Source organism: Gekko japonicus, unplaced genomic scaffold (assembly GCF_001447785.1).
Source record: "Gekko japonicus isolate JY-2015 unplaced genomic scaffold, Gekko_japonicus_V1.1 scaffold591, whole genome shotgun sequence".
NCBI classification, from domain to species: domain Eukaryota; kingdom Metazoa; phylum Chordata; class Lepidosauria; order Squamata; family Gekkonidae; genus Gekko; species Gekko japonicus.
This window is the reverse complement of record NW_015171521.1, coordinates 128,406-140,738: the sequence shown is the minus strand read 5'-3', so window position 1 is coordinate 140,738 and position 12,333 is coordinate 128,406. Positions and strand designations below refer to the sequence as shown.

Sequence of the window (12,333 nt, the reverse complement as noted above, 5' to 3'; positions counted from 1 at the left end):
CTAATGTCCTGGCCCCACTAGTGGACCTCCTGATGGCACTGGTATTTCTGGCCACTGTGTGACACAGAGTGTTGGACTGGATGGGCCTTGGGCCTGATCCAACATTGGCGTCTCTTATGTTCTTATGTTATGTTTGTTTTATTTATAACCTGCTCCATCCCAGTAGATATTACTCTGAGAATACTAGCATAATTAAAATTTATTTCTCTAATCTGCATCTGAAATATGCATAGCTACTTCTTTTTTTTATTTTATTTTTTTACTTCTGACTCTAAACTTTCATTTTGAGTTTTGTGGACTTCAGAAAACTGCAGATTTGCATGTATCAAATGTCTTGACTTGTATGTTACTTTATTGTGCATTTTCAAACCAGTTTTTCATGTGATACAAAAGATGAAAGGATCTCAGGGGAAGGAAACAATAGATGTCAGAGCCTGTTTCAGAGTAGCAATACTTTGTATTACAGGAGCAATTTGTTTGGTGTATTTTCCAGTTATACTCCTGTACTAAATATTTGAAGTCCTATATTCAGCAACAATTGAAAGTACTTTTTCAAGATCAGACCCTCAGGAATGTTGCTAGCCCTCAGGAATGCTGCTAGTTCTAGCAGTGCTATCAACATTAGTATGCTACCTTTGATTGTAAGATTTACAGCACTGTCAGTGGGGTTGCAGTATTTTAAAGCACTTCTTTTAAAAGTATTTTATCATTTGGAAGGAGTGCATTCTAAGAGAGCATTTCTTAACATTACCATTTTAGGCTTTGCGTGTGTAGAAGTTAGGGTTAAAAATAGTGCTGAATGTTGCTAAGCCCCACTCTATGTCAGGGTTTTGCATCCCAGCTGATGTCATAAAAAGTATCTGCATACTTTGTCACTGAATTCATAAAAGTGGGTTTTATACAAAACCCCCCAAGTGAATAGTTGCACGTAAGAAATAGAGGCATTGTGTTACCATTTATTACAGATTATGATCCAATTATCAAGTTAATGCCATCTTCCTAATGTATGCGTGTACAATGATTTTTTTTACAAGCTTGTTCATGGATAATTAAGGAATCAGTTATCCTTGGATATTTAAGAGCTGTGTGTGCTGGTTGTATATCTCTGAACAAGCATAACAAATGTTTGTTTTTTTCCCAGGCCTTCTCTACTGTGGGAACTCCAGATTATATTGCTCCAGAGGTCTTCATGCAGACTGGATACAATAAACTGTGTGACTGGTGGTCACTTGGGGTCATTATGTATGAAATGCTAATTGGTATGGGACTTAATATGCCTGAATTCTTACAGTAACTTGGTTTATGGAATTTCCATAATATCTCTCACACACTTGTCCCTTATTTCATTTCTATGCTGTATTGCACATTCAGCTCTGCTGTTTGGTTTCTTCCATTTGTTTTAATTTACAGTTGTGTTTTTTGACCTAATGCATGGTTAAAGAGTGGGTGGCTAGGAGTAGGTAATCTTTATTAATCACTATTTCTACAATTCCTTTTTAGGTTACCCTCCTTTTTGCTCAGAGACTCCTCAAGAAACGTATAAGAAAGTTATGAATTGGAAAGAGACTCTAATATTCCCTCCAGAAGTTCCAATCTCTGAAAGAGCTAAAGATCTTATTCTAAGGTACCAGATCAGTAACTGTGTCTGTTAAGAAATATTGGGGCATGGCAAGACCTACACTTCTGTCTTTCATCATGCAAACTACAAATTTTGCAGGGTTCAGTGAGGGACCGCCTTTCCCCAGAGAGCACTACGGGCAGGGGTCACAAAACCAATTGGCTCTCTCAGGCCCCGAGGATGCCAGGCTGGCTGCAACCAGGGCCAGGGCTTTTTCGGTGGCGGCTCCATACTGGTGGAATGAGCTCCCAGAAGAGAGCTCATACCCTGCGGGACCTTTTACAATTCCGTAGGGCCTGCAAGACGGAGCTCTTCCACCGGGCCTTCAACTAGGAGCCACCACCATTATCAGTAACAACGGAAACTTATAGAGCCTGGCCCTTGGTTTGCTACTGACAGCCTGTGCCTGCCAATTATATCTGAGAAGGTCAGCAAGCTGAATATTTAGACAAGCATGGTTTGCACTCATGTGGTACCACCATCTTTATATCAAAGAACGCTGCTAGCACTATTGTATTGTTTTAATGAACTTCTTTTAGATGTTTTATGGTAATTTGATTGTTATTTGTGTATTTACCTTGTGTAAGCCGTCCTGGGCCTGTTTTGGTGGGGAGGACGGAGTATGAATTGGAAAAATAAAATAAAAATGTTATTTTGGTGGTAGGCTGCCTTTTTTGTGAATTTAAATATTTTGTCCAGTTTTTAAATATTCTGTCGAAGTATCACTCAGTCAATGCTCCCTCTAAACTGTGGAGTCTTGTGAGCAAAAATTCTACTTTGTGAGCTACTGGCATTAAAGTTGTGAGTGAGCAATTTGGCTATTGCATAAATTAGTTTGCCCTGGAGCCATCCGTCCTAAGCTAAGACAAAAATGTGTGAGCGGGAATCTAAACAACTGTAAGCTAGCTCACACTATCTCGGCTTAGGGGGAACACTGCACTCGGGACTGAGAGTGCTCATAATCTAATAGCATTATGAATTGATCCATTTGGGATTAAGTATCTAGTCATTTTTTTTCCAATTTGTGATAGAACTGTCCCCAGAATTTCTATGTTGCACAAAACTACAGACTGTATACAAGTCCCCGGACCCCAACTTCCCACATTCTTTCTAACAGAAATCTACATATTATAGCCATATATGATGTATCCAGATTGGTATCATATACCTCCTGGATAACATTTATATGATTATTCTTAAATGTAAGTGGTTGGAGACTTGGACATAGCTTTTTCTTAGCAAACGTTACCCTGGTAGAAGAACTTTTTAATTCTGAAAATGCTTTGAGTTTTAAACTGTCTGTATACTTCTTTGTGTGTGTATGTTGCTTCCAACTTATCCAGCTAATTAGTGGTGAATGAGAGCGCCTGTTCCTTATGTCCTCTGTACTTTACAGAGGTTTTAAGGAGAATTGCCCTCTCCTTCATCTGAGCTACTGTGAAGAGCAAGATAAATTTGTGCTGCTTTCAGTCATTTTGGAAGTCTAGTTCTGCTATGAAAACTTACCTCCTTCCATTCTCTGTGAATTGCAGAAGACTTGGGGAGGAGGCTGTCTAGGAAGTACAGGCAAGTGTGTGCTGCTTGATTTTCAGGGAAGACCTGTGCATTTTTAAAAAATATTTTTATATACACACATGCACACACGTGTAGTGGGCTTGGAACCATGATTACTCCTTCTGTGATGGGTGCCTGAAGGAAAATCAGAAGCATGGTAGTTCTCATGTTCCTCCTAATTTCCTTGGGATTCCGATAATGCAAAAGATATTGTCCCATCCATTGCTTTGACTAGCATCCTATGCAAAGTTTCAGTATCTTAAACAACAAAGCTCAGTTATAATACACAGACATTGTTCTATTTTTTTTTTAATAAATGAAAGCCTGCCTTAAAACAGATTCCATTGAAAGAAATTGTACTGAACCACATAGGATTGTGTCCTGCCAGCTTTTCCACTGGTGGGACTGCTTACCAGACTGTGCCATAAATACTGATTACTGTGTGGATAAATGCCACATGGCTGGAATAAGGAGGGGAATGAGGGCAGAGTAGAGAATCTTGTGTGATCGAACTCATTTATTTGTACATTCAGTAGTTTGTATTTAATTTTTCTTAATTTCAAATGCCGCATGCTGCATTTCTCCCCCACAGATTTTGCTGTGAATGGGAACACCGAATTGGTGCTCCAGGTGTTGAAGAAATCAAAACAAACCCCTTTTTTGAAGGGGTGGACTGGGAGCATATCAGGTACAAACAACATGGTCAGATTTTTCTTACCTCCCTCTTCTTTCTAGTAAACTAAATCTTGTTTACATTTTAGTTCAATAATAACTTTAGTAATAGGGAGGACCTGTACAGTGAGTGTTTGTAAGGCAAAACTTTCACCCTTTGTATTAACTTATTTGAGTTTCACACACATTAATTGAACCCCAAATCCAAGTGATCAATAGTTTTTGTTCTGACTGCAAAATCTAATCCTGACTCATTGTTATCAGGGAGAGACCTGCTGCAATATCAATAGAAATTAAAAGTATTGATGATACGTCAAACTTCGATGAATTTCCAGAATCTGATATCCTTAAACCAGCAGGTAAATATTGCTGCTTCTGTTTTTAATGTGTTCACTGTGGTGTAGGTTTCTGATCTTTTGCTGGTTTTTCAGAGTTAACCTGTTCATTTTAAAAAATGCTCTAGATTTACTGCCAGTCTGATTCTGCAAATCCTTATATGCTCACTCTTCTACTGAATTCATGCTTGGTGTGATGACATGGTTTGCCTGAGAGGGCTGCCCTGTCTGGACACACGGGCCACAAGCTAACACAGGTAAACATGCTCAAGCCTTCAGGGGGCTGTGTACAGTTAACGGATTGTGGCCAGTGTAAATTTAGGGCCATGAACTAAATCTGAGTGATTTTCTCATTCTGATTTTGTCAAATAATTTCTTACCTGTTGTATTACCAGTAAATTTATTGCAAAATAAAGCAACATTGAAATTTTTAAAGAGTGAGCAAAATATACTTTTACCTGAAAATAATTTAACTGCAATAGGGAAAATGTGAGAACTGATAGTGTTAATTTTATGGCCTTTAGTGGTGTGGGCTTGATTGCATAATTGACAACAAGCAGCAGAATGGCTTTGTAGTAGTCTTTGTTAAATATCTGTTTCTGTTTTTAACATGTTTCTAAGTCTAATGTTACCTGGTAGATTTAGTTGGAAAGCATTTTCCCATATAGCAAACATTAGTATGCTAAGTTAAAGCAGGTGGCTTATTCCAGTCATAGGAGCAGTAAAACCTGCAGGTAAACAGGACTGTTTACATATTCTGGGAGTTCATCAGGGATGCGGAAAAATGGTTCTGTAAGTTAACCAAAAGAAAAACACACACACACACCCCCAGCCAGCCAGTATGCTATAGTGATTAGACTAGATTGCGGTGATGCAGTTAGGGAATCCCACTCTGCAACTTTCTGGATGTCCTTGGGCTAGTGACTCAGCCTAACCTGCCTCACAAGATGGTTGTGAGTAGGGATAGGAATGAATGGGAAAAATGCGATTCATGTTGGTTTGTGATTCATGACTGAACTAGGAGGTTTGTTTGCAAACTGAACTGGCTGGTGGACCTGTAAACCCTGAGCAACAGCTGAGTGGTGGGGAGTGCCTCCCTCCTGCTCAGCTGTTTTTGCAGCTTTCCTGGGAAACAAAAAGGGACCTTTAAACCCCAGCTTTCTGCTCTGTCCACAAACTGCCATGAACGGCTTCAAAAGTTAGTGGAAGTTCATGATGGTAGTCCCATCACAAACTTCGGTTTGCGAACCACAAGCAGGGCAAAATTTGTGACGAATTTTGCTTTGTGGTTTGGTTCATGCCCATCCCTAGTTGTGAGATAAAATGGATGAAAAGAATAATGCATGATACCCTGAGCGCCCTGAGAGCCAGCATGGTGTAGAGGTTAAGAGCGGTGGACTCTAATCTGGAGAACTGGGTTTGATTCCCCACTCTTCCACATGAAGCCTGCTGGGTGCCCTTGGACCAGTCACAGTTCTCTTAGAACTCTTTCAACCCCACCTACCTCACAGGGTGCCTCTGGGGGGGGGAAGGGAATGTGATTGTAAGCTGCTTTGAGACTCCTTAAGGTAGAGAAAAGGGGAGTATAAAAGCCTACTTTTCTTCTTTGGAGGAAGAAGCTGACTGCTCTGCACAAACATCTGAAAACTCAGAGTCCTGGAGGTGGAATTTGCCAACAATTTACCCCTTCCCTTCTAAGATCCCTTGCAGGCCTCTATCTTGTTCCCTTTAATATCAGATTTCATAGTCAGGTCCTTATCAGTAGGCTCTCACTGAAAAGTTAGGGGTTTCTGCATGTCCCCTTCCAAAGCAGAAAAATGATTTTGCAAGTGTGTGTGTGTGTGTGGGGGGGGGTATCTGTCAGAGTAATAACTATAATTATTGTCCTCAGATTGAGAGTAGTTAAAGGGAGAAGAAAATGGTCTGCTGAAACCCATAATATCTTATCCTAGAGGGAGAAGGATATTCCCCGGGGTTTTTTTCCTCCCTCCCTTTTGCATTACTTAACCAGGCATTCGTTTGTTGTAGACTATTCATACTAAAATAACTTCTATATGCTTGCTTTCTTCAGTGACCACAAGTAACCATCCAGAGACAGACTACAAGAACAAAGACTGGGTCTTTATCAATTACACATACAAGCGTTTTGAGGGCTTGACAGCTCGAGGGGCAATACCATCCTACATGAAAGCAGGAAAGTAGTGACTTGTAACAGAACTATTTCTGAGCCTTGGTTCTTGCTCGTCAGCACAAATTCTTTTTCTAGCCTTCCAAGCTTTACCTGCGGACTGTGAACTTAAAGAGTGCAAGATAACATCTTTATGCACCATTTACATAAAAATGGATTTATCATGGGAATATTTCCACAAATGGCACTTGTGGCCTGCCTTTGCAAGATTTATTGTGGATGTAGGTTCTTCTGGCTTTAGTTAAGATTCTGAAGACTGCTTGTTCAACAAGGAGGAAAGAGCAAACTTTACTAGCATTGCAAAGCATAGCATAATTTGAGTTGTTTTGTGTGTTTCTGTTTTTACAAGTGCTGTGCTAAGCACTGTTCTAAGGGCTAAAGTAATTTAAAGAAACAGCAATAACTAGTATAAGAGAATTCTTGGTAAGTTACGTAATAGGAGGGCAAAACCAGTATTGCCTTAAAGGTCACTAGAGTATTGTATACTTTGGTCAAAAGCTTTCTGGATAGCAATTTTTATTCCAACTCAACAATAGCCTCAAACCTGCTGCACTTTACTCTTGGTACTAAATTAGTGACTCTCCAGTGTTAAACTTTTTCTAAATTTCCATCTTGCTGATCATGTTGCTTTTTGTGAGCAGTACCAAGAAAAGAGCATGATTACTAATCAGATTTAGTCTATGTAACTAACTTAGTAAAAAGCAAATCACTGTAAATAATAGCACACAATAACTAATATGACAAGAAGCCCTGTCCCTATAAATCTGCAGGGTGTGTGTAAAGATGCCTTTCCCCATGTCAGTAATTGCCAGAGAAGAATAGTAATGTGTAACATTTCAGCATTGTATTGTTCTGGAGAACTTAATCCTTTGCAGCTTGGAAACCAAGAGCCCTTAAGTGCCTTCAGGATGCTTCCTGTGCACAGTGCTAGTTAAAACACTTAGGCTAGTGGGATTTTAGTAATCTGACTTGATTGCTCAAGGTTTCTGTGTAGTTCCACACCTTGGACTCTGCTTGTGCTATTGGGTGGCATTCATTCTCTTTAATGTTCAGATTATCCAGTTGAACTCTTCGTAATACACTAGATTACTATTATTTAGCATCTCCACATTGTTCACCATTGCCACCTGCTGCCCTATACATGCAGCTCTTTGAAATACACAGGAGGATGTGTTTGAGTTATTGATGACATGCTCCTGAGAGAGAATGGGTGTACAAAAGGAGACCTGATACACTGGGGAGCCAAAAATGAAGGCAGAAAGAATGGAATGAAGATTCAATTTGTGTTAATTTGAATCTTTCCTTAACCTCCTGCAGTTTCATCATTGATGTGGAAATAGGTTAAAAACAGCTGAAGTGTTGCTTGCCAAATAATTGGCTTCTTAGAAGAGTTGATGGATCCTTCCATAGTGTTTCAATAAAAGATGAATCTATTCTCGAATATAAGAAGGCTGTTCTGGTATACTGTATCATCAGATGGGATAGGGAAATAAAATATCCCATTGTTTTTTCACAATAAAGCAATTATATGTACTTTTCCAGAATGTGTCCCTTATCTCTACTGGAGAAGTTTGCAAGATCTTTTTTGGTACTTTCCCCAACCTGAGTGGTTCTACCATGTCAGGACTGAAACTGCCCTACAGGGATGTTCCTAGTTCCAACACCTGGAACCGCAAGCAACCTCCCCAAGACCTGGCAAAGCCACCAAACCACTTTACCATGAGTTCCTGCTAGCACAGTAACCAATAAGTATAGAGAGGCCTCCCAGTTGAGAATGATAAGATTACAGAAACAACCGGGAAGATGTTTATATAATGCAAAAGATACGATATTGAAATTTATACAAATATCCATAAAGTGCTAAGTACATAAATTCATCAAAATCACCTAATAGTTCATACATAAGAATCACAATATATATTATAACGAAGCTTCCGGTTTGTGTCTTCGTTTCAATCCTAAGCTTCCTCAGAAGTAAATTCTCTTATTCATCATTTTGCATTTAGTGAGTGTCGTCTCTTTTTGTTTTCCAATAATTTTCTCATTGCTTTTCAAAGCTTATGTTCCAAATAGGAAACAACAGCCTTCATATTAGGCTCCAGTCCCGTCTGCTGCGTGCTATAAGGCTAGAATGATTTTGATGAATTTATGTAGTTAGCACTTTAAATATTGTATTACACTTTGTGGACATTTGTATTCATTTCAATATAGTATCTTTTGCATTATATAAATGTCTTCCCAGTTGTTTCTGTAATCTTAGCACAGTAACCAAACCAGATATAATGTAAAGCTGTTTTATCTCTAAAAGAGAGCAAAATAATTAAAATTACAGTACATTCTCTATTAGGTCCAAGAGTGACAAAAATAACAAAACTCACTACGTACCACATGCGATAGCTGCTGTAAAGATCGTAAATCTTCTGTGAGCAATTCAATGTTAGCAAGCAAAAGAATACGTCAGACCATAGCACAAGTAGGGGTATGCAGGAAGGTATTTTTTTAGGTTCGGATATATTGAACCCGGAAAACATTGGTATTTTCCGATATTCCCAAATCCCAATACAGGTATGGTATTAACATTTGGGAAACTCGGTTTGTTTGTTTTTTGCTTCATTATACCCTGTGGGGGACCATTATAGTCAACAGTCTCCATAGCGTATCTTGGGGGAGGGACTGTTTTTTGAGGCAGAGGCACCAAATTTGTAGCCTCTCCTCAAACCTCCCAAGTTAAAAAAACCGGTGCCTCCATTGCTTTCAATGGAGGAAAAAAGGTGTTTAAAGGAATTGCAGTCCTTTTACATGCCTTCTACAAGCCGCGTGACTCTGCAGCAAGAGTCCGAAGGTGTTTAAGGGCTTACAGTCCTTTTAAACACCTTCTCCAAGTGGCGAGTTCACCTGAAAGGCGTGTAAAGTGACTGCAAGCCCTTTAAATGCCTTTGGAGTTGACTCGCTGCGGAGTCATGCAGCTTGGAGAAGGCATTTAAAGGGATGGTTGCCCCTTTAAACACCTTTAAGACTATCTGGCAATTCTAGAAATCCCAAATGTTTTTGGGGACCAGCCATTTTGGATATCTGAAAAATAAGACAGAGCTATATTCTGCTGAAAAAATATCTGGAAAATATCAAGTATTTAAATTATTTTTTACTCTGATTTAGCCAAATGCATACCCCTAGGCACAATACAGAGTACTACCTTAAACCTCATATACAGATGTCAGATAGGCCAAGGAAAAAGAGAAAGGAAGATCATCCAAAACCCCTATGCCCAATTATGGGTTTTGATGTACAGAATCAGATGATACACCTCAATGAAATCCTTCCCGTTAGGAACCTTTCCAAAAACACTTCCATGTACTCTGCCTCTTTTCTCCTCCCGTCCTTTTATTAAAGCTGGCCTGGTTCTCAAAAATGGTGCCTAATTAATATGTTCCACTGCCAGACCTTGGCAGAGAGATACGGACATATTCCCAAGTCAGGAATATCTGCTTAGCTTGACTAAGTCTTCTGATACTCCAGCTACCCTCTAGGTGGAAGAGGGTACAATTGCATCACATGCCCCCCTTCATGGAAGCTGAAGTCCATGGCTATGCCATGGCTGAAGTTCCATAAAAATCTACATCATGTGATTTCCAATAATAAGCAGCAAGGCATTTAGCCGTATAGCCAAGGTAAATAATTGAGTGAATTAAGCATGGCAGCATTAGCATAACGAAGGAAGCATAGAAACATTAACAGCCAGAAATGTATTAACATGACAGGCTGTCAGCCACAACATTTTGGCTACTTTTTGTAGGTGATTTCAGATTGAAAGTCTGTAAAGCAGGTATCCTATGTATTATGTAGTGAGTTCTGTTGTTTTTGTCACTCTTGGACCTAATAGAGAATGTACTAGAATTGTATTTTTTAGAAATAAAGGAGCTTTATAAATAAAATCGCTTTATATCTGGTTTGATTACTATGTGAGCAAAAATCACTTTGGAACTCATAGTAAAGTGATTTTGCAGCTTTACCAGGTTTTGGGAGGTTGTTTGGGGTTCCAGATGTTGAGACTGAGAACATTTCTGTAGGGCAGTTTTAGTACTGACATTACAGACGTGGAACTACACAGAGCTTCTATGAAAAATGTTTTACCTTAGGATGATGGTAATGAAATGTTTTGCATTTTTAAGCTGCAGAGAGAGTACAGCGGAGTAACTGTTTTTTCCTGTCCCTAGTTTGTAATTAGTGTGTTCCAATGACGTGCCCCACAGAAGGTAGGGCTAGAATTTTGCTTGATTGCTAGATAGATAAAGGTGGTTTAAAATTACATTTCTGGTGCTTGCTGAATATTGAAAATATGTAGCATATGTAACTGGTGCTTATCAAACCTTTTCTTTAAAACCTATAGAAGCCTCAGGGTAACCTGATTGCCTAGAGACCTATTCAGCCAATTGCACAAAAGGGAAGAAAACAAGATTGTTGTGTGCTACCTGTTTATGTTATTATGACCATTTAGTGAAGCATTTCTGTGCCACAGTGTGATAGTCAAGTGCGAGCATTGTATGTACATGAGCAAAATTGAATTGCCGCGCTAGTTATAATTTTTCTTAGTCTTTTACCATTTTTTCTGGAAGGTTTATTTTGTGAGAATGAGTGCTTATTGCTGCAAGCAGGAATGTAATCCTCAGAGTCGTCTAGACTCAGTAGCTGCCAAGATTGGAGTTGGTCACCTGTTGTACTTTTCATTGATACCAGTGGAGACTACCTATAAAGGGGCACAGGATGCATCCACAAGGACTTATGGAATTGAGACTTATGCACCTGAAACATCAGTCTGTGGTACTTCTTTAAGAAGGGTGAAAAACCAGCCATTTTGCTCACATAGGAGCATTATATTCTGGATTCCTGTTCTTAAACAGAACCAATGCTAAAACAGGGGTATTCACTAAGCAGACCATTCCAGTGCAGATGTCACGTTGACTGTCTTGCCTGCAAGTAAGAGAGCAGGACATAGCATCATGAACTTCCTCTCAATACTCCCCATCTCCCTTTTCTTGCCTTAAACACAGTTAAGCATTATGGCAGCAGTGATGTGAAATCCACAGGACCTAGATCCTTTAATAGAGATGAAAAGGAGGGCAAATCTCATTGTCTTGTAGCCTTCTAAGATGGTAGTTTTGGAGAATGGGGCACTCCCCAGTAATATAAATTACTCATGTAATTGGAGTACTGGTTTATAGTCACATGGTTGGCTCCCAGTCTGGTACTGCTGGCCCTGCCATCCCTGGTTGTGTCTGTACCAACTATAATATGCTCTTAAAAATCAGTCTTTCTAGGGTGGCACATTTAATTCTTTGAAAACAGTGATTTTACACATTCTACTAGTTTACACCAGTTCACATATTTTCCTGTTTTATGCCGTACTGAGGTATGAGGTATTTAGTAGTGCTGAGGTCTTTCTATCATACCATGAAAGCTGCAAAATTACACATTGGCATGTGTGGGTGCAGGAGAAAATCCAGCTTCCTGGGTGAGGTGAATATAAAAGCAATGCTGCCAGTTGTGTGTGGTTCCTAGCACAATGTTGCAGTTAGGTAGTATTTATCCAATGTGCCTGGGTTCTGCCATATTTTGGCAGATGAAAATTGGTTTTATCTACAGACAGCTGTTACTAATTGTAATAGAAAATTAGTATACTTTGTATGTGGTTCTGGGGTTTTGTGTGAAGGCCAACTTTTTATGGAACTATCTTTACATTCTGAGCTGTTTTTTTAAAAAATCCTTTTCAATAAATGTAGTTTTGCTAATGTTTGAAGATTATTTTTGTTAAACAAAAAGCAAGTTCTGACACCTTCCCAACTGCATAAGTAAAAGTTAACAGTATGTCCTAATTAGTGAAAGAATAAGTAATGCAAAAGTTTACCTATTCCACTAGTGGAATTTAGGATTTTATACACACACTCATCCTTGCTTAGCAGTCAGTGTAG

At 39.2% G+C, this 12,333-nt stretch overlaps 1 protein-coding gene across 1 annotated transcript in view; it reads left to right on the top strand.

The window, feature by feature from the left end:
- STK38 (serine/threonine kinase 38) overlaps positions 1-7,665 on the top strand; it is a 34,533-nt gene extending 26,868 nt beyond the window's left edge. Inside the window, exons 10-14 of the mRNA XM_015419446.1 lie at positions 1,142-1,259; positions 1,501-1,624; positions 3,765-3,860; positions 4,109-4,203; positions 6,251-7,665. Coding sequence (XP_015274932.1) covers positions 1,142-1,259; positions 1,501-1,624; positions 3,765-3,860; positions 4,109-4,203; positions 6,251-6,381 — 564 coding nt within the window. The 3' untranslated portion in view covers positions 6,382-7,665. The remainder of the gene's footprint in view (positions 1-1,141; positions 1,260-1,500; positions 1,625-3,764; positions 3,861-4,108; positions 4,204-6,250) is intronic.
- Positions 7,666-12,333: the final 4,668 nt, after the last annotated feature.